At 39.2% G+C, this 27,295-nt stretch overlaps 1 protein-coding gene across 1 annotated transcript in view; it reads left to right on the plus strand.

The window, feature by feature from the left end:
• The window catches only part of LOC112944175 (pleckstrin homology domain-containing family A member 5-like), a 150,536-nt gene extending 123,874 nt beyond the window's left edge, over positions 1 to 26,662 (plus strand). The window contains exons 15-29 of the mRNA XM_026035559.1: positions 4,156 to 4,218; positions 6,337 to 6,417; positions 6,552 to 6,701; positions 8,020 to 8,121; positions 8,856 to 8,967; positions 9,240 to 9,286; positions 10,134 to 10,322; positions 10,908 to 11,025; positions 14,217 to 14,332; positions 15,395 to 15,604; positions 18,200 to 18,346; positions 19,659 to 19,786; positions 20,658 to 20,803; positions 22,012 to 22,115; positions 24,917 to 26,662. Of these exons, the coding sequence (XP_025891344.1) occupies positions 4,156 to 4,218; positions 6,337 to 6,417; positions 6,552 to 6,701; positions 8,020 to 8,121; positions 8,856 to 8,967; positions 9,240 to 9,286; positions 10,134 to 10,322; positions 10,908 to 11,025; positions 14,217 to 14,332; positions 15,395 to 15,604; positions 18,200 to 18,346; positions 19,659 to 19,786; positions 20,658 to 20,803; positions 22,012 to 22,106 (1,704 nt within the window). The 3' untranslated portion in view covers positions 22,107 to 22,115; positions 24,917 to 26,662. The remainder of the gene's footprint in view (positions 1 to 4,155; positions 4,219 to 6,336; positions 6,418 to 6,551; positions 6,702 to 8,019; positions 8,122 to 8,855; positions 8,968 to 9,239; positions 9,287 to 10,133; positions 10,323 to 10,907; positions 11,026 to 14,216; positions 14,333 to 15,394; positions 15,605 to 18,199; positions 18,347 to 19,658; positions 19,787 to 20,657; positions 20,804 to 22,011; positions 22,116 to 24,916) is intronic.
• Positions 26,663 to 27,295: the final 633 nt, after the last annotated feature.

Here is a 27,295-nt window from a genome sequence, read left to right on the forward strand (position 1 = left end):
GTGCCTGCTACGTATGAATAGGTTTGAAGAAGGGGGGAGATCTGTGTCTTTAATTGAGTATTTGTTTTAATGCATTAAAAACTTGGTGTAAAAATGGTATTTGTAAATGGTATTTGTAATGATAAATCTGTTGCATTGTGGACAATGCAATTTTTATGTAAAAAAAAAAGTTAGCAGGTTCATTCTATTTGGTCTCTATATTGAACCAGCTAAATTAAAAGGAAAACCTCTAATTCTGCTAAGCAATTGCTTAGTGTGGGATAAATGCTCATTTGTACTGCTTCTTGGTGGTAAAAGTTCCTTTAAAACAAAAAAAGTCTTTTGGAAACCTGACTTAACCTGACCTAACTAATTTAGTAAGTTTAACCTCTCTTGTCTTGAGAGAGGTATGCCTAATTTATCTTTATTTGGGAAGAAACTTTCCTGTAGGTGTCCACTGTGGTGAGTTAATATACTTCTGTGATTATTCAGTTATTGGCTTTTGAAGTAGATTGTGCCTCTGTTGGTGGATCTCTACTGACATCTAATTTCTAGGAAATTAAATTTAAAAATATGAATTGTTAAATTCAGCTGTGTATGTGCCAATGCAAGGAGGATCTGCAAAATATGAAAGTGGGTATTTTAATCATGGGAAATGGCATATTAATAGAAATTATTTCCAACATATGAGGAAGACTGAATTTAGGACACTTAATTCCATGGCTTTTCACATACAAGATAAAAAATAACCCTTTCTGTACAGTTTGTCTTTCAAGAATGGTAAGTTCTGTTTTGGGGTACTGAAGTTGCTACTTGTGTTCATGTGGCTTGAGAGTGTATTGACAGTGATATGTAAAAAGCACGCAAAGTCAAACTCCAGGTGATATTGCCGTGTATTCCCCTGAATAGCTACAAAGAGAGAGGGGGAGTAGGGTAAACAGTGGGAGTGGGCCTGTGGGTTAAGAGAGGTAATAGGCCTGTGGGTTAAGAGAGGGAGCAGGCCTGAGGGTAAACAGGATGAGTAGGCCTGAGAGTAAAGAGAGAGAGTAGGCCTGAGGGAAAACACGGGGAGTGGGCCTGAGGGTAAAGAGGGCGAGTAGCCCTGAGAGTAAACAGGGAGAGTAGGCCTGAGAATAAACGGAGGGAGTAGGCCTGAGGGTAAAGAGGGTGAGTAGGCCTGGGAGTAAGTAGGGTGAGTAGGCCTGAGAGCAAACAGAGAGTAGGCCTGAGGGTAAACAGAGGGAGTAGGCCTGAGGGTAAAAACATGTCGAGTAGGCCTGAGGGTAAAGAGGGTGAGTAGCCCTGAGGGAAAACAGGGCAAGTAGGCCTGAAGATAGAGTGAGTGAGTAGACCTTGAGAGTTAAGGTTAAAAAAGGCACATTAGGAGTGATAAAATTTATCAGAATCACATTGATTATCCAAGAGATGCTCTTGATTTGTTTTATATTTTTCCAAAATGTTTTCAATGTTTTTGTGATATATTTTTGAAAAGAGGTAGAATTACCCCTCAGTGAGTTATGTAATCAGAAGGAAAACATGTTCCTTGTTTAGGACATAATCTACAGTTTTTGAGAGCTGTTGCTGTCCTTATTTTGTAGCTAGGTCATTTTTGTCAATGCCGTCCAGATGTCTGTCCTCAGGGTCTTTCTAAACATGCTTGTCTCCATGAGCAGCACCGCACCCTGGTGCCTTCACCTCCCTGTTTATTCTGTCTTGTTCTCCTCCCACTGCTTTTCGGTGTATTTTTCTCGATTCAACTCTCTCATTCCGTCAAATAATGGAATGCCATCAGTTTATCTCAGAAAGGCAACAAATAGCGTAGGCCCTCTTCACAGTACTGCTGTTTGATTTTTCTTGTTTTAATTATGTTGTAACTGTTTCAAGTATTGGTAATATTTGTTTTAAGCAATATTTTGATACGTAGAAGGCACACAAAGTCGAAGTGTAAGTGACCTTGCCATGCATTCCCCTGAATATCTATTGAGTGGGAGTAGAGTGAGGGTAAGGGGTGTTTTGGAGATCTTCAAAACCTCCCTTTTGTATGTGAGTAGGAAAAAATAAAGGAAAAATGTAGAAATCTGTAGCGAGCCTTGTGGATGGTTCAGTAGGTGGCACTCTTTCTCCGAAATTATTGGCCTGATGAAGTATTTTTAAGAACAACTCGGTGAAGGAGGCTTTTGTTGAGCGTGACAATAGCTCTCTAACTTGATCACTGGAGCTCTTATAATGCATTTCCAAGGTTATTAGGTTGTTAACCTTGCTTGTAATGTGTAATTGCATTTTGTCTACTGCAATTTCTTTTGTAATTCTACCAGAATATGATAGCATGCTACTCCTTTTGCCTTCAGCCAATTTATAGGTGTGCAGTGCATAGAGAAACTGCTGCTTTGTCAGAGGCAGATTAAGCATTTCATGTAGTTTTGGAGTTTTTGTATGAAGTGCCTGTAAATCATTAGAGTAAATATGTTGAAGTGGTTCTCTAGCAGTGCCTGTTGTGGTAAACCAGTAGTACTGATAAAAGGAAGAAAATGGCAGCAATTTTAAAAACATGATAGTATTTTAATAAAAGGTAACACATATGTTCTTTGAAAAATGGGTTTTGGTTTTCAGAATACTTATATTCATTTAGGAGCTTGGCTATGTTTGCTGAATTGACAAGCTATTTTCAGATCAGCTATAATTAAGGTTGAGCTGCTGAAAAAAAAGAAATGGCTCACTTTCTAAAAAGCTACTGGCTTGAGAATGGCTCACTTTCTTTTCTGGCATGTCATATAAAATTTTGAAGCATTTCTTGGAAAGATGCATTTGTCTAGTGGTGGATAATCTTTCTCTTGTAAAATCTGTCTTCTGTGAAATGTAACTAGTTTTTCTCTAGAAGCAAAAGAGCTTTGGGTAAATTTATATTGACCATGTTTATGAGTATTTTTTTAAAGAATATTTCCATTCTTCATTCTTTCTCTCATGAAGATTAAGATAAAATCAACAGTTATAAAACACAATTCTACAATAAGAGTTTAAATACATATCTTAAATGTAAAATTTATGACATTCGTGAGGTGCAAAAGTGCTGTGGCTTTTTTCATATTTTGACACTCATTTTCATTAAGTGTCCATTTCAAAGGAAGTTACTGTGTGGTTTTAATACACTATATATACTTTTAAATTGTCACCAGGTGCATTTGCATGAGGTATGTGGACATAATGTCTTGAAATGAAACACTTAAGTGTGTTGAAGATTTATTGTATGTTTGGAATGCCTGTCTGGTTAACCCTTCCTTAGTCATTTTATTTATAAGTGTTGTTTAACATGTACTTGTGTTCTTACAGTTGTTTCTTGTACTGTTAAGCCACAATAACCCTATTACATGATATACATAACAGCTAAGCATACATGCTGGGACTCATTATACACATGTTTTTAATTAAATAGAATATGAAGCTTGGCAGTTTTACACAAGTTCTTACTCAACTTAATGTGAGGAACTTCAGATAGTTCGAAGATACCTTACAGCTGACTGGGATGAGCAGACAAATTTGTCTAGGTCCAAAGAAAAGGACAGATGGACTCAAATTTATGGCAGTTGTGGTAGGACTGTGAACTCTGGAGAAGGAGGAAATACATATGAAAAAAACCAGTTAGAAAAGTATTTGGCAGCACTTACTGAGTGTATGTATTTAATGATGCAGTTTACGCACATTCTGCATGCTTAAGTCATTTTGTTCGGATTTTACACTCACATGAAAATATCCTCCTTGTAATGTTACATGTGATGTTAGTGGACCCAGAATGACTGATTCCAAGTAGAATGAGTCCCTGTACTTGGAATGCACATGCAGTAATGTACATAGTGATGTGTAACAGTGCATTCAGGTGTATTCGGGTTGCAATTTCATCTACTACGTAATCTATGTCTGATTTATCACAAGATAAACCGTGCCCTTATAAAACTGTGGTTTGTTATAGAAACATAGCTAGACTATATTAAGGTTTAGCTGATGTAACTGTTTTTCTGTTGTCTTCATTAATATATTTTGGCTAAAAGTATATTGCTGAATGTGATATCTGATATTCAAGCAAAAACTGTATTTACTGTATTAGAAGTTATAAGCTGATCACAAGTGTCTTTTTCATAGTCCAATTAAGTTGTTTTATGGCGATGTTATTCTTCCTTATAGTTAACACAAGAGGAATGTAGGGGTACACTATACAAATATAGAACTGAAGAGCTGGATATTGATGTAAGTATTTGTATTTCTTTTTTATGGGAAATGTTGGTACTTACCTTTTTCTTTTGACAATAATTTATCTGCCTTGACTTTTGGGTTTGAAGCACATTTTATATAGGGGTTACCAACAGAAATTGCATTGTAAAATTGAGGAGCATAAGGTCTTACTTTGACACATACTACTAATTATATATAAAAACATAAAAACTGTGTGTACCTTTTATCCAGGATTGCCTTGTTGTGCAAACTTTATTCAAAGATCCAAAAATCAGTTTCTTAAGAGCTTCAAAAAGGTAAATCATATAACAACAGAATTGGCTTAGTGTCTGTATGATAAAAAGGTGGTTGTCAGGACACTTGTTGAGTGGCAGCATAGCATAGGACATGAAATGTAGCACGAGTATCCCATCAGGTCTTTTATGTACCCAGTCTTAAATGGTTTTAGCAGAATCAAATGGTTAAAACTCCGCTTTTCACATTTTGTATGAAATACTGTTTATAAAAAAGTCTTTAATTTCTTTGATTTACTTATTCACTTACTAAAGAAAATGTAGGGTTTTTTGCATTTTAAGCTTACACAAGCAAATAAGCACATATTACTGAGAGAAAGTTGAGTATTCCATAAGATGGCAAAAAAAATGTGCAAATTTGTAGCTAGGCTGTAAATACCTATATAAGAACACAGTGACCCCAAGCATCAGTAGGGCTGATGCATCTCAGGGTTCTTCTGCAGGGATGTTCAATAGATCCTTAAGTTAAAGCCCTTTTCCCTTGCTAGTTTTTAGAGATTTCTTTTATTTCTTCTGTTAATATTTTGGGTATGGTTCACTCTGGTAGATTATATCACCAGATCAGAGGAGAACTGTATGACCCAGTGGATAGACTAAAATATATTTAGATCAATCCTGTCTGAAACGCTAGTGTTACATGTACTTGGATGCTGTCTATAGGAGTGCAAATTAGCTTTGCCTCTTCTTATACTTGACAGTCCGTTTGAGGAGCTGCGCTTACTCTCCAGAAGCTAATCAAAGTGCATTTGTCAGATGCTTTTTGTTGGTCTGACTTCATCGCCTTCCAATGGTCTTTGGATGGCATTCTCATGGCATTGCCATGAATCGTGTCAGTGACTCTGAATTTTGTCATCATAGCCCTATGTGAGATGATTTAATAGTAAAATACATTGTTTAATTATGGAAATGTGGGAAACATTGTGTCCTGATTCCCACAGGATTCTCTAGTTAAACATCATAACTTAGAGAAGATTTCTTGTGTTTGTACTAAAATTTGTCTCAGTGGAATAGAAGTCTCTTTTTGGTTTTAATGTATATGTGTTACAGGATCCTATGAAATCAGAATTGAACAGATTTTTTTCAGTCTTCCTCCTTAGAGATTTTCAAGAATAATATGGATAAAAGCCCTGAGAAACCTAGTCTGAGTATGCTTGGAGCAGAAAGTTGGACTAGAGGCTTCCTGAGGTCCCTTCCAATCTGAAGCTTTGTGTTACTCTAAAATACAGAGTAATTAGAAAATGTCATAGTCGTGTAAGCTACTGTAAATATGTCCTAAATACACATTTAGTACATAAAAAATGTACTAAATACATGAACATCAGACGCTCAGATGTTTTAACCATCAGTAACAGCTCAAAGTGAAAGAGTAGTTGATGGAAGTTCACTGGCATTGCAAGTCTAAAGAAATTGTTTAATCCTCTGGAAGGATTTTACCAAAAGAGGGTAGCATCTGAAGCGAGCCACAGGAAAGACTATGAATTTAGGCAATACTCTTTACCATAGTGATAAATAGATCAAGTAAACAATGCTTCATTACCAGTTATTGAATTGTAAAGATTTAGCTTGATTTCAATCTCCATTGTATTTAGATAGAAGATTTGGACATAAATTAGAGCTTGTGAGTCATGCTATTTGTAATAGCTATTTCATGGGATCTTAAGAGGGTTTCTTCAGTTTAATATGAAAAGGCAACACTGATGCAATGAGAATTGTGGAATTCATGCTTTGTGGTAACAGCATTGTATGTGGTCTTCTGTAATGCTTTGAGCAAGTTCTGTTTTGGTTATAGATGACATGAAAAGCAAACCCCTAATTGCAATTGTTTTCTGTTGTGTTCTAGGCTAAGCTTAGCCGTTTATGTGAGCAAGATAAAGTTGTACAAGCACTCGACGAGAAGCTTCAACAGCTACACAAGGAGAAAGTAGGACAATTGTATTTATTACCTAAAGTGGATGTTATTTTACATGCTTATAATCAGAACACTGATAACTGAAATAAAATGAAAATCAGCCCAATGATGCAGAACATTAAAAATAATTCTTTTTATTATAATAGTACACGCTTGAACAAGCTTTGCTATCAGCAAGTCAGGAGATAGAAATGAATGCAGATAACCCAGCAGCCATACAAAATGTAGTCTTACAGAGAGACGACTTGCAGAATGGACTGCTTAGCACCTGTCGAGAAGTTTCTCGCGCTACTGCAGTAAGTAATACATTTTTGCCAGTAAAACTCAGTGTAGTGTTGAGCAATTATCTTTGTGTTCGTGTTCTTAATTAGGTTGTCTTTGGTGATTTTTCATTATGTTTCCCCAAACCTCTCTTGTCGGGCACTTGCATGCAATTTTTGCAAAGGCAGCTGGAAAACAACCTTTTCAGTACATTCATCACAGACTGTCATACGTTTTTCCTTTACCAGGAATGAGCACATACTGACTTTAACTGCTGTGGTAATTTTCATCTTTATAATACAGAAATTGCTTGGAGAGCAAGTGACTAATGCCAATAAGTTCTTTAGTATGGCAAAAGCATAGGCTTTATCAGTATTTTGTGTAACTTATTTAAACGAAAGCAGCTACAGGATGAAAAGAGGGAAAGCTTACAGTCTCTCTTTGTAGCAGGCCAGGGCACTTCAAAGATCTTTCAAGTAATGCACTTTCAAAACCTTAAAATATGAGGGGGAGAGTGTCTCTGTTTCCTGCCCATTTCATTGAGAAGACAAGGCGAAGAATTATCTTTGCCCACTTAAATCAATACCCAAAAGATGTTTCTGTGTCAAATTCCTTTGGTTTGTGGTGGTGAAACTGAGGGGAAGTCAGCCCTCAAGTACAGTTTTCAATCTGAGTCTTAGATATGTTGTAAGAGATTGGTTGAGGAAAATGCAAGCAGGGTAAGGAGAGACTACAAAACATACTTTTCCTTCTCAACTTCTTAATTTATACTTATTTGGGTAAATTGCTTGATGCAGACTTGAAAAGTGAGATGCTAGGGCTGATCCCAGATCACGTTTATTGTTGCACCTCCTCCCATCTGGTGTTCATAGTTTCACATGTGTAAAATAATGGTACATTAGTAAGTCCAGGGCTTTCACAGGCAGGGTTTCATGACTTACATTTGCCTTGCATAACACATGTTGAATACACATGCACATGCTTTGCACTCACAGGAATGTGAGATGAGAGAAGCAAGTTTTCATCTGCTATGGAGGGGCTTTGCCCCTGTGGGAGGCAAGCTTAGGACTCACATAACTGCTGTCTGTAAAGGCTGAGTAAAATTTCGCGCTTACCTCTCTTTTTGCTTGTAAAAGAAGACAGAATATTGTTTGGCTTAGTTTCATTATTTTTGAAAAATGAACTTGCTTAAGCATAACATTCTCTAAAACATATATTTATATATCGCTGGAGTTTGTTTATGAATTACTTCCTGAAATTCTGTGCTATTGGATGAAGAGTGTATCCTTGTTTTGTTTTGTCTGTTTGCTTTTGTTGAGTGAGCACATGCATTTCTTTTGTTTTTGCACTTAGGAACTCGAAAGAGCTTGGAGAGAATATGATAAATTAGAGTATGATGTAACAGTAACGAGGACCCACATGCAGGAGCAACTTGATCGACTCGGAGAAATTCAGGTGTGACATAGGTCTCATCTTAAGTATATTTAAGTCATTTTAATTTTCAATGCTTCTCATTGAAGATTGTGTAGAAGTGAAAAAGGGGGACTTTTCATATCTACTTTATCATCTTACTGCTTGTGCTCTACTGTGGAGCATTGAGCAATTAATACCAGTTCTGTGTTTCGATGGAGATCTTGTCAGACAAAAAGCATGTGCATTAAAGGCCATTTGCTCTAGGTTTTCTGGGTAGTTTTCCATGCATCTATGGAAGGGGAATTACAAGGAAGCCAAAGAGCTGTAAAATTTGTTTACGTCAGACACTTCAGCCCAAACTATGACTGACTGTGAATGCAAATGGGTCCCCAGTTTGTGTACCACTGTGCAAACACCCTGTTCATCTCCACCTCTCTTGAGGTGGGAAGGGATGAGTCCTTTTTCTTGCATGGTTTGTACATCTCCTACACAACACCTGCTTGGGTTTTCTATGGAAAGATTAGACCTAATTCTATTCTTAAGTGCAGTTTCAGGTAAAAAATTGCTGTTAATTTAACTGGTACATCATGTTTTAGAAATGACTTAATCTTCTAGTTGATGTTTCTGACAGTGTTTGAATGCAGCTTGTCACGATGGCACCTTATTTCCCTTCACTAGGAAAGGAAATGTCATATTTTCTGGAGAAAGAGAAGGCTTCCCCCCACCCCAACATAGTGTAAATTATAGCTCATATAGACTGTCTCTTTACTTGCCAGACTGAGTCAGCAGGGATACAGCGTGCTCAACTTCAGAAGGAACTGTGGAGAATTCAGGATGTCATGGAGGGCTTGAGTAAACACAAACAACAAAGAAGCTCTTCAGAAGCAGGTAAACTAGTCATTTTTATGCCTTTGGGAGTGGGATTGGATTGTGTGTATTTTTAAAAGATAAGCTTCACATTTGCTTTTGAGTGTTAGAAAAAGCTTTGGTGGAACCGTTTCTGAGTACAAGAATACAATCAATGAACTTAATGTATTGCATATTTGATAGCAACATGTAACCTGTTGCAATGTGTAACCATTAGTATGCTAACATGTTGTAAAAGCTATTTTTTGTTAACATTTTTTTTCTTCTCTCCTACTCCACTTGCCACCACATAGGAATGATTGGATCAAGGACCTTTTCAGCTATTAAGTATAAAAATGAGGTATGATTTTAGCATCTTTATTATTTTAGGATTACTGAATTTCTAATATATATATATATATATGCTAAAAATGAACATTATTATTTATATATTATTTTAAGGGTGTCTGAAATACATATTCAATATGCTTACATGAAAATATTGTATTATGGTTAGTTTTAAAAAGTAGTATCTCAGAGGGTAATTCTAAAACATTCTTTTGTTCTTTGTCCTTATATTCTCACCAGTATGTTTCCTTTTTTTCTTTTTCTCACCTTTTCCTCTCTCCAGGCTCTTACTCTAAAAAAATAACCCTGATTTTTAGATTTGTTTTCTCCCCACCACAATTTTCTTGGGAAGATATGCATTGCTTTGTATGTCTATTCATATATTAAGCACAACGCAACAGCAGCTGAAACTGTGGGAGCTCTGAAATGTTCAATTCCTCTGAAAATCTGGCTGGAAGTTAAAGTATTAAAGGGACATTGTCATGTTTGTCTAAATTATACACAATATACCTCTGTCTTGGAAAGCTTTTTGAAATCTGTGTGAACAAATCTTTAAATAGATATTGAATTTAATTTAAAAAATGATAATTCAGAGAGCTTGCCCCTTACCATCCAAACAGTAAAATTGGTAGAGCTACAAAAGCTTAATAAGCTGAAGAGTGAAACAGTTGAAGCATTTCAGGCAAGCATAGTAGCAATAATAAATAAGTCATCTTGTTCTTCTAGTGTGTGTGACATTGTCCCTTTAATTCCAGAAACTAAAGCTGGTGTAGTTATGGTAATATATTTTTATTTTTAAGTTATAACTAATTGTAACAGGTGTGCACGTCTAAATAAGGTGACTATTCTACAATCTTTAGGAAGAGGAAGTAGTCCCACCTCGTCCTCCACTCCCTCGGTCCTATGACTTTACAGAGCATCCTCCCATAATCCCCCCTCTGCCCAGTGATAGCAGCTCCTTGCTCTGTTATAGCAGGGGCCCAGTACATCTGCCAGAAGAAAGGAAGATTCACCAAGTTCAAGGATATCAGAGAAATGGATCTCACTGTGTAAGTGGCTTAAACCGCCACGTTGTTCTTAAAGCATTCCCCCTTCCTTTGCACAGTCACTATTTTTTTTTCTTTTGCCATCTGGCTACTTCTCTGTTATGTTTTGACTTTTGGATATTGAGTTTTATTTATAGCTCCATCATTTGCTTTTGACATTTTCCTGTCACATATTCTGTCATGCATAAAATGTCTTAAGACTTAAAGACATGAGTTCTGTGTCTGAGTAAATTTGAGAAAAAAAAAAAATCTTCTCACAAGTTCTTAAAACTCTAGGCTTGGAATCCACATTTGTAGAAGCCTTGTACAAATATGGTTCCTAAAGATCAATTTGATTCCTAAAGATTATTAAAAGAAATTGTCCTTTCACATTTTCCTGGCAAATTCTCTCTGTAATTTCAAAAAGTCTCCTAACTGCTGTCACTCAAATTAATTCCAAAGGCTTGCCACTGCAGCAGCACTTAAATGATGAAACATTGGCTTAAAAAGAGAAAGCAAAGTCAGCAGAATAACCATGTTGAGTCTTAAGACACAAATACTTGTATAAAAATTCCAGTTTTTTTACTTCCTAAACTTGTCATTCTGCAGGGTCCTGATTATAGACTTTATAAGAGTGAACCAGAGCTAACTACAGTAGCAGAGGTGGATGAGTCTAATGGTGAAGAAAAGACAGAACAAATGTCAGAATCAGAGTCTACAACTAAAGGTTTGTCCCGGGCTTTTTGTTTACAGCCTTTCAGAGTTTTTCACAAAGAATTAAAAGCTTCAGCTGCTATAGAAGCTATATTGTCCTTCATACTTCTTGCAGCCTGTCCATTTCTTAATATGATGAAACAGCTTCTGCAATAAAATAATGATTTAATTGTACGACGAGAAAGATTTCAGTCAATTACAGCACAGGAAAATCAAACATTACACTCACCAACAACCCTGAAATCCTTATTGACACCATGTCTAATCTCATCACTCACATTCCCCACACACCATTCCCAGGAACAATTACCCATTTTATGTCCTTGCCCTTGAACAATTATTCAGTTTTTGAATCAAGCTCCCAATGTTATGTCACTGGAACGTCCAAAAAGGCAGCACCACAGAATTTGCAGGCTCTCATAGGGCAGGGAAACAATGTCTTTTTCTTTTTCTTTTTTTAATCTTGTAATTGTTGAATTGCCTTCTATCCTCTGATATAATAGGAATAATGATCATGACCTTGGAGTGTACAGACAATAAAGGTCTTTGCAATTGCTAAATGCCTCAGATTCTTCTCTTCAGCTTGCTTCTACAAAAGCTACTAATTGCTTGGTAGAGTCCTTTACCAGGAAGTGCTCTTCAATTCTGTTTGTTAAAGCACACAGAATAGTTTGTTAAAGGTGACTTGGGGAAAAGCAATTGCAACCTCCAATGATTTCAGCAAACCAAAAACTGTATTAAGAGCTTTTAAACAAAGTAAACCAAAGTTACCCCTTTTCTTTCCGTAAGGGTTGACGTTTCCAGTGGCAGCAAGATTGCTGGCTGCTGTTGTGATAGTGTGATTAGGGCTGAGCCCAGGGTAACGGGACCGTATGAATATGACTGCAGCGCTGTGGTCGTGGTGAGGGTGTTACTTTCACCAGAACAAGGGGGTGTGTGTAGGGGTCTGTGGGTGTAGGGGGTTAAAGCCAAGGACATCACATCCAAGACTGTTTGGGTGTAAAATACGGTGAACAGCTCTGACGTAATTCATTCTTTTCATTAAGCTTGCACTTAATGAACAGAAACGCTCCTAAATTACTTGATTCCGATTCCGAATGGCATATGCTGAGATGTAGTGGTCACGCAAGGTGGATATTAAATCTCTTTTAATCTGCTGGTGAAAGACTCAAGGTTTAGCCTGAGATTTGCTAATCATCAGGCACGTTAATTGGGGCGGTTGCCTTTCTGATGACATACCTAAGATTTATTGACCTGTGGTGTCCTAGGCTATTTATAGACATTTAAGATGAGAGGAAAAGTCACTGTAAACGCAGCCCAAGAAAGCCTTCTCTGGCTGAATAAAGCAAATTGCATTTTTTTTAAGCACCCAGTCTGCTTTTTGTCTTGCTCGATGAAGAAAGAGGAGATTTTATTATGACCATCTTTAACAAAAACAACAATAATGTAAATACTTCTGTATAATATAAATAGTATTTGCAGGGGAGAATAGTGGTAGCAAGTGGAGGGACATTCTTTCTTCTTTAGATAATAGACTGAAGTGGGTTTGTTGCAACGGTGCTTTATCATTTAGCCCAGCTTGGGAGCATGTGTATTATTTAGAAGGTCTTTTTGCTCTCTGTATTAGCTTAATAATAATAGTAATCCCTGAGCATAATGAAAAATATAGCCACTTGTCGCTGTGCTGTAGCACACGTGTCAGTGCAACAACAACTTCTGGTTTCAAAGAACCTCTTACGACATTCTGTCTTAACAGTTTACAAGCTAAAAAGGAAAGAAACTCGCAGACAGCTCATCTCTCCAAAATGTTTCTTTCCTACTGTTTTAAGGAGTCATACTGAAGTGACTCTCTAGTTTGCCAGTGTGGGTGCTTCTATGATTCAGTAAATTTCAAGAGAAAAGCAAGTATTTTTCCAGTTCATTGTGTACTTAGCTGAGCCGGCCACTTTCTATTTTCCTGCCTTCAGTCACTTGCCTCTCTGTTTCTTTCTAAATGCCAACAAAAAAAGAGAAACATTTTAATGGAGCTAGGTAAGGTAACCCTGACTGCTCTCCCTAAACAGGAATGTTTATGACCTGAATAGTACATAAAGGTGACACGAGACGAATGGACTTCTGCTCAGTGTTTTGTCTTTTTGATGTGTAAAGGAGACCCAAACTGTTGTTTTATAGTTTTTGTTTTGAGTGCTAGACTTGGCATTCAAACACCTCCAGACTAGTTTGTCCGCCCTACCAAATTATTTGGAGAAACAGTTGAGCTTTCACTGAGTCAATATATCCTCGGAAATCGGGTGGCCTCTCCAGCAAATATGAGGAGCAATAATTTGTCTTTCAAAGCTTTTTCTTTTTTTAGGCAAAAGTAGGCAGTTTTCTTCAGTAGTTTGACTTCCTGCATGCATCAAGAAGCAGAAATTAAGCATGTGTTTTATTTATATATGATGTGTGTGTGTGTGTGCGTGCATAGCTTTGGGAGGAGAAGCTTAAGCTCACCTCAGTTTTCTGGCAGGTTCGTTACCTTCTGGCGAGGGTTTTGTAAGGAGTGAAATTAGGACAGACATTGCTAAGAGATGTTGAATTTGGCAGAGAGGAGGAGCTGGGAGATTGCAGTGTTCCCATGCGGATTCTTCCCTGTCCACCTTGAGCCCTCCTTTTCCCTGCCCTTGTTTCCTCACCAAGTAGCCCACGCACGGTGACTTCACTCGTCCCGCTTTTGCTGCACCCCTACCCAAGTTTTGGATTTCTCATACTGTTATTTAGGAGGGCATGGCCTCCTGTGCTGTTGCTGCTGTAGTTACTTAGACACTGCTGGCCCTGGGTGCTTTGCTTCCCAGAAAGTCCTCAGTCTTCCCCTCCAATTTTATGTGAAGTTTGGCCATCTCTCACATAACTCCCCCTTCACCGTGGGATCTGGCCATTCCTCACAGTGCTACCTATGACTTTTGTCAGTGTCACTGTTATTTTTATGTCCAGTAATTTCTCATGTCATGTGGACTAGTTCTGTGTTCTCTTTGGTTAGCTATACCTCAAGCCAGAGGCTAGTTACCTACCTCTGTGCCTTCACATCTGTGATAGTTGGGCATGAGGATCTTTGTTGTCTTTTGGGAGAACAGTTCCCAGGGATAACAACTTAGAATTTTAGGAAGCATTAAGCTCTTCTGGTGGTATTTTGTGTAGCATTTAGTGTGTTCTTTTACTGTTTCACAGGCTCGCATTTTCCTGTGGGAGTTGTACCGCCCCGAACCAAATCTCCAACTCCAGAATCATCAACAATAGCTTCCTATGTCACTTTAAGGAAGAATAAGAAGATAGATTTAAGAACGGTAATTTAAAATAACTTTCAGTGACTCGTAGATAGCAATGTGTTAATTTTATAGGTTTATTTTTTATAGTTTTTTTTAAATGTTCTTTTTTTTAATTTCCTTTACATAAAACTCACAATGTTACAAGGTAAGATAAATAATATATAATGCATTAATGGAGATGGCTGTAGAAAGAATGACAAAACTGTAAGGGTCAGGTATTGTAAATTACCTAGAGATTTCTTTGCACTCAAATGTGTAAAGAGGTAAACGGCAATGAAAAATATACTAAGCAAGTGAGACCTGAAGTTCTAGCTCATTTTTTTGATAGTCACCACTACTATTTTTACTATATGCAGTACAGCAGCAGTGAGCTCTTATTCCCAGTGTTGTATTGGAAGAATGTAAAAATGTTAAAATGTTTAAAGGATTTATCTTTAGGTTTGGGGACTATGTAACTACTTCTCTGTAACATATAATGGGTTTTATTTATTTTACTGCCAAACAATTTGGGAAAAGAAAACTTAAAGCAGAGAGGAGAGGAAAAATAACAGGATGTTGACTGAAGAAAGAATACCCCTTGTCACTCCCAATTAAGTGATGTCCAGCTGTAACTCTTCTTAGAACAAAAAGGAAAAAAAAAAAGTAGAAGGGACCATCAGATCAACTGGTAGAAAAATCATGGATCATTAAATTTTAATTATATTTGTCTCAAATGAGTAACTTTTGTTTGACTGTGATGCAACATTTGGTAAATTGTTTAAATTTCATAGGATGGCTTAGAGAAAGCATCTAGCCCTTCTCTTGACATCATTGGTAGTAATGGCACTATATATATGTGTGTGTGTGTTTGTGTGTATATGTGTACAAATATATAGATACTGATAAAGACTCCATCCGTTTCTTTACAACGTCAGCATTCATTTATTAGTCATGAGTTCATGTGCTTTCTTTGGATACACAGGAGCTCTTTTCTGGCCAGCTGTTTTTCTGCTTTTTGATAAATCATTAGGCGATCTTTTGTGATAAGCTGAACAGCTTGGAATCTTGCTTTTCTTTAAAAAAAGTGTTCTTCCATTTAAGGAGAGACCAAGAAGTGCAGTGGAGCAGTTGTGTCTTGCAGAAAGCGCTCGGCCTCGAATGACTGTGGAGGAACAGATGGAAAGAATAAAAAGGCACCAACAAGCTTGCCTAAGAGAGAAGAGAAAAGGACCGAATATTATTGGTGTTTCAGAGCAATCTCCTTTGCAGAGCCTCTCTCTTGTCAGAGATAATCCTTTCAAGTTGACACAGGTGAGTCCCAAGTATATTTGCAAAGAAAAAGAGTTTTATGAACTTATTCCAAAGTTACATGATATTTTTTGCACCTCATTGAGACTCTTCGTATAGAAGAACAGTCACAATTCTCTACCAGGCACAAGAGAAATGGACCTTCATATTTATACCTACTGATAATGGAATTCATCTGTTTTTGTGAAAATAAACAACATATTAAATAGATGTTAAAATTACATCTGTTTGATTATGCATTGTGATGTTTGTTAGCAGTTACTTATTTGTCAAATTTAACAAACAATGTGAAATTACAAGCTCTGTCACTAAATACAGCGTCGGGGAGAATCATGAACCATTTGATGTATAAATCATGAAGATTTTCTGTCATGTACTATATGCAAACATCTGTAAAAATAAATTATAGCCAATTGTAGGTAGGTGCGTGTTTCACCACCGTAGCTCTTAAATGGTGATCTCTTCAGCTGTGGTTTCAGAGCCCATAAGTTGATAAAAACAGAATCCTCACTTTCCTTTTCACTCAGGCTTAAACAATTAGGGCAGAGCAGCCCTTATTAAATGTGTAAGGGTGGAGAGAGAGAGAAGAGGGAGGAAGAAATTGCTTGTTATTAACCAGGAAATACTGACTCAAATACTTCTTTCAAAACAAAACAAAACACCACAACACCTTCAGGACGAAAACAGAAGCAGATTCAACTGAATGCTTGCATGTTACAGACCCAGCCTGCTGCTTTGCCACAGCTGAGTTTATTAATGATTCATGTCTGCCTTTGCAAGAGTTTAATAGGGTTATCTTTTTATCTTCTGACATACTTTGTGTCTCATAGATCCTGCTCTTGATATTTTAGAAGAACATGGAAATACCTCCTTTCATGTTTCACGTTTTTTTTTGACATCTGATTCTCCAAAAGCAGGTTAAACACATGGCACTTTTCGTTTGAAAGATGCCAAATAAGGTTTAGGTTTTTTATTAATCTGACACCTGCATGCTACACTGTCCTCAGAGCTGTGCAAAAGGTACTTTTCCTTCAAGAAGATTGGATCCCCTGGTGATGTTTTTGCCTTTGCAATACCTGTATTTGAGAGGATGTCATGAATGCAGGGCGGCTGCTCCACATATTGTTATAAATAACGAGGCCTTTCTCATGAAGAGAAAATGTAAAGTGAAGCTTTGCACAAGTTTCTTGGTGTATTCTTTGCACAAAAGAGTTTGAGCTTCACCTCTTTCCTTAGGTACCATTCCATCCTTCACAGCCAGGAAGCCAATTTGTGTATTTGTTGTGCCTGGTGAGCAGAAATTCACTTCTGCTGTGGCTACCTCATATTCTTCCCGAGGGCTTTTTTGTAAAGGGCTCCAAAGTGAAGCTTTACACTGTATTGACACTTCTTCTTTTTAAAAGTATAGTTTCTGTGCTTCTGTCGATTTCCCAATGGAAAATGATGAGCTAGCATTAAGTGCTAGAAGTCTTAAAATACTAATACTAAAATACTAATAGGATACTCTATCCCTTAGCTATATAAAAGAAATTAGTGTCCTTTTTACAGCATACTGATAGTATTATCAGAATACTAAAGGAGGTTGGTTAATAGCTCTTGTTTGGGGACAATGTACAATGTGGGTGCACACTTTATGTAGGAGAACAGAGAGGTTGATTTGTAAAACTGACTTAAATGGAACTTCCTCCTAAAAGAGGGCAAGCGCTGCACTGGGCAGGGGTTCAGGCACCAGCTCTGCTGCTTTCGTGGCTCTCCCAGCGTTTGGTTTGACGTGACTTATGTGAAGTTCAGTTTGCCTTGCTGTTCTGGCACTGTTGCTTGCAGTTCAAAATCTGAAGACACCTCTACCATCCTTCCTCAGCAATTTTATGTCTTTTTTTATGCTCTGTGCAATGGCATTTTTAATGGAATAAGTAATGTTGTGGTTTGAACATTGTTCAGTTATCTTCTGCTAGTATCAAATGTCTCTCTTTAAATCAGTTTGCACTGGAGTAAAACCTGGAAGATGCCCAAGATAATTGGAGATGGTGCATGCAAGCGTGCTATAAATTTTGCACTGTGGAAGTGGATTGTTATCGATCATTTTTCTAATCAGGAAAAAAGGTTTTTAAACTCTCAGTGCTTAATGAATTTCAATAAGAAAAGTACTAAACATGTGTGTAACAGGACTAAATATAAATGGAATTATACAAGTTAAGAAAAGGCAATCAATAAAAGAGCTGGAACTTCCTGGGGGGGGGGGGGGGTTTATAATAATCTTTCACAGAAGGAAAAGGTTAGGCAACCTAAATGCAGATGTCACTGCAAGTGCTTTCCCTGGGGTATTTGTGCCACTGGTGCAGTACATTGGGCAGTTTTGAAATGCACAAAAAAATTAGGAAATTCAAAGGCAAGTTCTGAAAACTAATTTTATTTTTGCTTCCTGTATTAGGGTATGTTTTCCAATGAAATATCACTTGGAAAGTTCGAGATTAAATGCTTAAAGGTTTCTTAATTTGGTTTCATATTCAGAGGACTGTGTAAGCCTTAAGCCAGAACTGAGACTGTAATAACCACTTTTGTAATAGTAAGTTTCTCCATGTCAATTTTGTTCTGCAGAGTCGAAAAAAGGATGATACTCTCCCTAGTAACCTAGAGAGTGCCATTAAAGATAATTTGAAAGAAAATAATGAAACTCCGGGAGAAGAAATAGCACAACTGAAAGATGATGGAGCACAAGAATATAATTCAGATTTTACTGCAGAGGTACTAAACTGGGCTTAATTGGAGAGTTCAGCAGTCAGTCTTACAGTAGAATTTTTTTTAAAAAGGAGAGGGATTAAATATGGGGAGTATGGGGGTTTGAGCCCTTTAATTTTGCTTGGAAGAATAAGTTACATTTCTAAGTGTAACAAATGTTTCGATATTTATAGTGCAAAATTCTTATCAATATTGTGCAACATACGTAGTGCAAAATTGCATCAGATGTGCCTGTTTTGCTGAGAAAGCAATTTCTGTTAGTTGTGTAGTTACAAGCCTTAAATTTAGTGTTATTTAACATCAACTCTTTATGCCTTAGTTGATGGAAAATGACAGCGTGGTCTTGGTGAGCCGTGACTTGGCAAGCAAGGTGACACTGATACATCTTTAGGCAGGGATCAGTGACGTGCTCTCCATGTAAGAGCTGCCCATCCTTGTTGCCAGTCGGTTTTCCCTCCCCCTCCTCCTGGTGTGGCTGGTGTCGGAGCATCCCGGGATTCAAAGGGAGCAGAAGGATGTGGCCGCCTGCGGAGCTGGGCAGGAGCTGCAGCCTGGGCTGCCTGGTCCTCGCGTGGGGCCCTGGTGCATCTGGCACTGGAACACATAGTGAAATCAGGCCTGTTGGGAGCTGCGGGGCTCCCTGGCGCTTCTCCCACATAATCAGATCCTCCTGGCAATTAAATGTTTCTTAATTTGCTTACGTAGAATTTCTTCCGCTCTTTTTCTAGCTGTGTTGCTGTGTTAGTCGCCCTTTGCTCTTCCCTCATTTTCCATCTTGCTTGCTTGTTTAAGGCACGTTTCTGATGGATAGGGCTATAAAATTAGATAATTAACATTTGTTATTCCTCATTGTTTTAAAAACACTTTTCTGTTGGGAGCCTGTTGCTTTATGTTAAGTAATCAAGTCTTGAAAGGAGCATTCCGTGATCCGCTGCCATCCGTTGTGTCCAATCAGACCCTTAAGAGGAGCATTCAAGCTCCTCAGTAATGTGTCCAGCAGCTGGAATTGCTGCTGGCACCATTACCAGAGGGGCACGAAGGGAAAACACACAGGCTGCAATCTGAGGAGTTGGGGTGAATTCTGGAAACTATTAGACCAAATCCTGCTCGTTGGCTCTGGGATGTGTTTCAGGACAGCAACTATCAACTGGAATGGTATTGATAAAAATTTCTTAAGTTATGTAATTCTGAGTTACTAAGTTTACATGATGGCAAAATTTGTCCATTAATAAAACTGTTTCCTGATACAGTGTTTCTTATCTACCACTTAGTGTGTGTTACAGCTTTTTGTTTCATGATTTCGATTTTTTTTTTATAGCTGACAAAAACTGAAGATCTTTTATCGGATGCATATGTTGTTTCTGACTCAAAAGAAGTGAATAATGAAGAGAAAGCAGAAAAGGAAAAGAAAAATAAATCAGAAGAAACACGTGATGGTGATATAAGGTAAAAAATAAAACAAGATGTGAAGGGTCTATTTTAATCTTGCACATTGTATTTATTAGCTGAAAGCCCCAAGCAGCTAATGAAATTCCATCATAAATACTTATAAGGTATCTTTATATGTTTAAGGGATTTACTTGCAGAGAAATCCAGTGAGAAACTTAAGCTGTGTAAGGGTTCAGTAAGAGGAGCTGAGTAGGTGGGAGGCAGTGTTTATTTTCAAGTATTGTCCCAGTTATAGGCAGAATATGTTCATAATCCTTGCTGTGGAAAACAAAAGCTAATTAGTTATGTTAGCTAAAGTTCTGTATTATTTTGTTATGAAAGCTTCAGCCAAGGTAGAAGACTTTCATGGCAAGTTCCTTCTTGCTGATAGTTAAGAAAACATCACGTTTAAGAGCACGTTTAAATGCCTTCTTTTACACTTGATGCTTTAACTTCTGCATCCCTGTTTCTAAAGAAAACCCAGCCAAATTAGAGGAATACCCTATGGCAGATATTCCTCTTTAATGATTCATAACTCTATAAATTGCACGGTCTCTACAGTTGCATTATAAATCCTAAGTGAGTTCCTACATTTGGTCATAACTTTCTCACAGTTTCTCACACTTCAGTGAAAGGGGAAACCTGTCGCAGGAAACTGTGAGCACATGTGAGGGAAAGGAGATCAGTTAGCAGTACTTAGCTCTTTGAAGAGTCTCCATTTACAAGGTAGAAGGGTTTCAAAATATGTATTTGACTTACATTACACCAGCTTCCAAGTAGCAGGGTTTTTCTATTAACAGAAGAAAGCTGAATTGTAACTCCTATACTTAGTGGTTAACACCTGAAATTAAGTTAGGGGAGTTCTAAAAGCTGTGCTTTTTTTAATCAGCTTGCAGAATGTGACCACAGTTGCAAACCACAAACCTAAAACCCGCTCTGAAGAAAGTGAAATAGTCAGCATTCGAGAACAAGAAGGGATTATTTCTTCATTTGAATTAGCAGCACAGTCTTCAAAAGGAAACCAGACAGCAGCAGGTATGGAAAAGGGAGTGACTGATGCACAGTCTACATGCTACATATGTAAATTTTTATTCATTTTAGTGAATGGAAAAGTGCTGACATGGTGGAGATATAAAAAGTGTGTTTGGGCAACACAAAGTGAAAAATAGCTACCCAGTGGATAACTACAGCAGTTCAGTTTTCTGAGGTTTTATGTAGATCTTGTGGATACACTTAATTTAGGGATGAGGCTATTGCCAGAAGCTGAGTCAGTCTGTAGGTGTTGGTTGGAGCAAATCCTTCCGTGCAGCACAACTTCTTAATCTTGGATATCTCCCTACTTTTTGCCTTTACCTCCTGGCTAATGGGCTTCCATTATAGTTTGCCTTCCTATAATACCACCAAGATTGAAGACTCCTCAAGAGTCTCTAGAGTCTCTAGATTGTGAACTAGCAAATAAAAGGCCACTGAATAGTGGTTTTCAGGAATAAGAAAACATGTTTAAGCAGAAAACAGTAGCTGGCTGGTAATATGACTGGTGGTGCAGAACTGGCCTGCAAGAAGTAAAAGCTGGAGTAAAGCAGACTTGGGTTTTTTCAAGGATCAAAAAAAAGAGAGCACACATGGGAGGAAGGAGAAGCAGGGAGGCAATTTAAGGCATTATTGGATATTTGGTGAGAGGAATGGTTGAAGAAGTCAAATGCTGAAATATTGGATTTAAAAGGTGACTTGGACCTTTGTAGTGCAGTCAACAATCCTTGCTGGGACTTGGTAATCCATTCTAGAATTGTAAATACATTTCATAATGTCATGCAGAATATGAAATGCATAGTTAGTCTGTGTCAGGGATATAAAGCAGGATCTAGAATTATTCTGAATAATTAAATTCTACATATTCTACCAAAATTATTCCTCTCTTTTGATGCAGATAATACATTAGTTTTCATGTGTCCTGTTTTTTGTTCTTCTGCAATGTTCTCCTAGTCATTTAAAGTCTGTTTGATGATCTTTCTTGAGAAGGGCTTGCATTCTTCCCTGAATTGTGCTCATTGTGTTGTGTTTTTTTAAAAAGATGACACTTTATGTCCTTACTTGTGTAACTTCCATTTGATTCTGTTTATATTTCTTACGATTTGAAATTGTGATTTTTCAGGCTTTATTATTATGGCTTGGAATCATGATTTCAGGGTAACCTTTGCCTTTTGTAACATCTATTCTTATTTGTCTTGCTGTATGACTCGCAGTGAAAAGTTTGCCTTCCTCACCAGAATCGTCCCTGTCACCAGCTCCATCTGCACAGCCACAGCTCACAGAAGGATCACATTTCATGTGTGTATAGTACAGAGAAGTACGTCTTTTTTCCCTCCCCTCCTGCCTTTATTCCTGCTCTTTTTCAGTGTATTTATATTTGTTATCTTTCTGCAGTACATCTGTAGACAATATAATGCAAGACAAAAAGGTATCTGCAGTGTTGAATGCAAATTAACCATAAAATAAACGTAGTGATCTGCTTGCAAGTAATGTATTTTGTATTCAGATATAAAGAGCAAAGACTAATTGGCTTATCAAGTACATTCACCTCAAATGGCAGGGTAATAGCAGTTTGCTTAAATATATAAGAGACTTAAGGTGTTTCAGAGCAGATGTGCAGTTAAGGTAGGAGCATCAGTGCTGAGATGTAAGTGACCCTTGATGCTTCAGGGGAGCAGCAGCTCTTGATGATGCAGCGTAGGGCGTGAAATAAAGCTCCAAAAATTTTGTGGCTTTAGGACACAGGTAAGGAGGGCATGAAAAATGGGATGGGAAAAGTGAGGGCGGAATAAGTGCAACAATTACAAAAACATCTCTTTTCTTTCTGCACGGAGGCAGCCCTACACAGCTTCTCCAGCCTTTCCGTACAAGGTGTTTTCTTCCAGGGATCAAATTAAAAAGGCACGAGTTGGGCTAGACTTACATGTTCCTCCCCATAGTGTTACTTACTTGAGGAATGGAAGTCGGAATATAAGTCAGAATATTTGTTTATACAGATGTTTAGAGAAACTAGTATGACACAAATCTGAATGCTTGGGCGTTTTGCTGGCATTTAAATCAACTTTGTTGTTGTCAGGAAGGACCTGTTCAAGCTTTCTGCTAAAAGAATGAATTTTGTTTTATGTTGGTGTTAAAGGGCATAGATGATATGATTTAGGAAATATTTAAATCAAGAAGTTTTCAGTGATTTAGAATGGGAAGGATTAAACTGCATTTTCCCATTTACTATCCCAATCTGTATTGCCAAGCTTTAATCTTTGCAAGATCATGCTTAACTATGCATCATATATTCCTTTTTTGTATGAACTGTAGGCAGGAAACTATTGTTATTCTTTAACAAAGTGGAAATTATATTCATCTTTTTGTCCTTTTACATAAAAAGGTTGCATTCAACACTGGCACCTGTGTTGCTGCTTTCCTGAGAGCGTGTGTCTCATGATTAGAATCAGTCTAAACTCTTAATGCTGTTATTCAAAAAGAGCTTTTATGGAAGTCTTTAAAACTGATCAGGAAGACAATTCAGTATTTTCATGGAAATGCTGATTTGCGGTAATGCATTTTAATTTCACAATATAAACACATTTTTGATGCCCCTTATTTTTAACCGGGGCAGTGGTGACCTAGTCCGACCACAGCTCCCCCGGCGAGCAGGGAGCAGCCCAGCGCTGGCCCAGGAGCTCCTCGCCCATGGCAGCAGGTTGGCATCGGCCGCAGTGATGCCACCCGCGGGTTCCCTTTCCTCAGAATCGGAGGTGAGCCCAGGGGAAGAGCTCTCCGAGCCCCCTGCTCCTGCGGCGCCGCTCCGGCCGTGCCATGCTGTGCTCTGCGGGAGAGCACATTGGCAGGACACATCCCATGAGCAGAGGGCACCTCAGAGCACTTGGATCTGTCCCCTTCTTCTGGGTCTTCTTGCTAGACCCAGTTTTTCGCGAGGCAGCTGGAAAATGTGTGGTAGCTTTCAGGGAATGATGAGGTAATACCTATATTTAGCTTTTGCGGTCAATTAGTAAAATGACACTCTTGGTGCAAGGCCGGGAGAATTTGGCGCAGGAAATCAGTGGTGCAGGATATTCTAGGAAGAAGGAATCACAGAATCCGTAAGGTTGGACAGGACCTCTAGAGGTCATCTAGTCCAAACCCCCTGCTCACACAGGGTCACCCAGAGCATGTGGCACAGGGCTGCCTCCAAGCGGGTTTTAAAGATCTCCAGAGAAGGAGACTCCACAACCTCTCTGGGCAGCCTGTGCCAGGGCTCTGGCACCCTCACAGTGAAGAAATTTTTCCCTAAGTTCCTGTGGAAGTTTTGGTGCCTCAGCTTGTGGCCGTTTCCTCTAGTCCTATTGCTGGCCACCACTGAGAAGAGGCCAGCCCCCTCCTCCTCACTGCCTCCCTTGAGGTATTTATAGACGCTGATCAGGTTCCCCCTCAGCCTCCTCTTCTCCAGGCCGACCAGGCCCAGCTCCCTCAGTCCGGAAAGGGCCCGGGATTCAGAGCTGCTTCCCTCGTCGCAGCTGCTGCGCTGCAGAGGCAGCTCCGGGCGCGTTGGCAGGGACAGGAGGAGCGACAGAGAGACCCCGCACAGCACCTGGAGCCGAAGCCCGGGAATATTTCTCACCACGGAGCTGCTGCAGCTGCTCGGGGGAGTCCTGTCAGTGCTGAGCACAGTGCAGCTCGCTGCCCTCCCTCCCTTCGCTTACAGCAGGGCGAATGGAAAAGAGGGCAGCCGTTCGCAAGCCTCGCCTGTCGTTCGTAAAAGCCATCGGGGTCTTTGCAATGACTGAGTTTATATTTAGCATCCTTGGATATGGCAGTGTGCAGCAGGATATAAAACTCGGAGTAAACCCTTTTTTTGTACCAAACTGTGTAAATTTGCAAAAAAAAAGTTTAACTTTTGATTCTTGCTGTAGAAGTATTTTGACGACCATATTGTTAGTCAGAAATTATTTTCGAAACAGCATATTTTCTAAGATACTTTATAATTTACTATGTTCTACACTGTTGATAACTATTGCTAGGGCGAGGTCAGAAATTCCTTGCCTTATGTAATCCCAGGAGTTACTTTATACAATATTCTGTTGTTCCTAAAATAGAGTAACTTAATCTGTGTCTGTCTTTCAGCACTAACGGCTTCTGTTGAAACAATTCATGCCTGAGATGTATGGACTTGACCTATGGAAATGTGAGAAGATATTGTACAGTATATTTTAAATCTATGAAATTCATAGTTCTGATGCTTTTGGCCACAGAGCATCATTTTATCACTTCCTGGAAAATGTTTATTCCAAGAGAGCTTTAAATGGCCCATATGTACACTCAACAACCTTCAGATTGTTCTCCTGATACCAGCTTGCTGCTATGATTTCTGTGCACATAAAATAAAGGTTCTTTTTAATGTGCAGCCTACAGTCAGAACTTTATTTGATACTTTCCAGAATTTACTGTTCTTTTAATTATGGATCATAAACATTTGCTTTTTGCTTCCTTTAGCTGCGTAACAAATCAGTTAATTTTACATATCACCACTAAACCTTGTTTTACACTTTTTAACACTACAGTGTATTGTTTTGACATTTATTTGTAAAAAAAAATTTATATATATAAATATATATAAACATATAGATATATTTAAAATGTGCCATTTTTATTATTGCTTAGTAAAATATGTCCCGTTTCTGCTGTAAGTTTTTCTTGGTCAGGTTGCAATGTCAGCGGTTACTGCCACACTTCTGTCAACATACACATTAATGTTAGTGCTTGCTTTTTTGTTTTTGTTGATCTTTTCTTTAAGTGAAATGCAGTGCAGGTATTTGAGGTACCGGGCTTTTCCTTCGGTGGCTTAGGGTGTGTACAGCAATAAGCAGGTTCCCAATGCAGTGCTCAGTTTGTGTACAAATGTAATTATGTTCATTGTGTATATATTATACAATGAGCACCTCCCATGGCAGTAGGAGAAGCTACTTACTGTTGTCCCGGCGCAAACGTCCCTGTCTCACTTCGTTGTACGGCATTAAATAAACGTTGCTGTTGTCAGGAGCTCCGCGGGTAGCGTTTTCCCAGGCAGCAGCTGCCTCCTGTCTCACCGGCACCGGAGCAAGGAGGGACTTGGAGCGGCCGGGAATGAGGCTGCAGCCCAATCTGAGAGCGACTCCCTCCACATGGAAGCGCCAGGAGCACCTGGAGCTGCCGGCGCCGCTGGACTCATCATGTCCCGTGGGAGCCCCACGGTTGCTCCCTGCAGCCAGCGACCGGCGCCTCTCCAAGGAGCCGGGCGGCGTGGGCAGGGGCTGGACACCACGTTTGTGCTTGCACATGCTGGACGTTTAGGCGGGCTAAGGAGAGAAAGGTGAGGATTCCTTGGGGCTTGGACATCCACAAGGCCTCTTCCAGGAACCCAAAGGCAAACGTGGGATAATTTGTCAAGTGTCATGGTGCTACAGATGTTGCTGGCTTTGCTTTTCCATCTCATGCAGCTGTCTGGATTTTCCAGAGACTAAAGGGGTTTAGAAAAGAATGATGAAAAATGCCAAGATGTAAATGGAAGGCTTTTGAGTCTGGGATATAAAGATAAGAAATCTCTTAAAGATTTAAGCAACTGCTGTGTGCTTCAGTGCACATGTGTGCCATAAGTGGCAAGGAAAGTTCCGTAAGGAGAGTGCCAGCTCCCGGCGTGCCTTTTTCTTTCCATTATATAAATCATGTCCCGTTAAAGGTAATCAAAAGGTACTGGAGAACATAATTCCGTGTGCTTTTCCAGCGAGGAGAGACTGGCTTTGAGGCGCAGTTTGAAATTAACTCTTCCACACTCCACCCCTATGGAGTAGGAGGTTTCTCTTCCTCTTGCTCTTCCGTCCCTCCCAGCTCAGCTCTCAGCTTTTCCCAGGGTGCTTCGCCATGCAGAGACATAAAGGGCATATTTTGCTTTTCTTTGGAAAGTCAGGGAATAGGATGCCCGGCAGCCTGGCCATATAACCCCCTTCACTGCAGCAGCGGCCCCAGGTTCTTCCCTTTGTACACCCAAAACCGAGTGAGCACAAGGAACTTGAGTCCTACGGCTCGGGCAGAGGAGATTTCGTTTCAGTGGCACCACAGAAACCCCCAGGGCAAAGCAAGGCCAATGCAACACCCCCTTCTCTCCTCAACCCAGGACAGAGAGCGGCTCGGCCTCAAGCTCTGCAGTCTCTCCTTGCCCTTGCTGCCAAGGAAAGATCTGCAGTCAGCTGAGGAAAGGGCGGCTACGGGGCTTGGGGACACGTGTAGGATGTGTCTGTGTTTATAGGAGCTTGCAGGTTGGGTGTCCCTGCGGAGCGGGGGCCCTTTGTACTGAGAATGGGGGGCACAGTCGAGGTTTTGCTGGGCGATTGTTGGCCAAGAGGCCAAACGTGAAACACCGGATGAGGAACGGGAATGGGGCAGCGCTCACAGGCGGCAGTTCCGCTTCCTGCGGGCACCTGCAGCCAAGATTGGAAATTTCACCGGGTGCTCTATCTTTTGTTTCTT

Source organism: Nothoprocta perdicaria, unplaced genomic scaffold, assembly GCF_003342845.1.
Source record: "Nothoprocta perdicaria isolate Ctin4 unplaced genomic scaffold, notPer1 scaffold_161, whole genome shotgun sequence".
Classification (NCBI taxonomy): domain Eukaryota; kingdom Metazoa; phylum Chordata; class Aves; order Tinamiformes; family Tinamidae; genus Nothoprocta; species Nothoprocta perdicaria.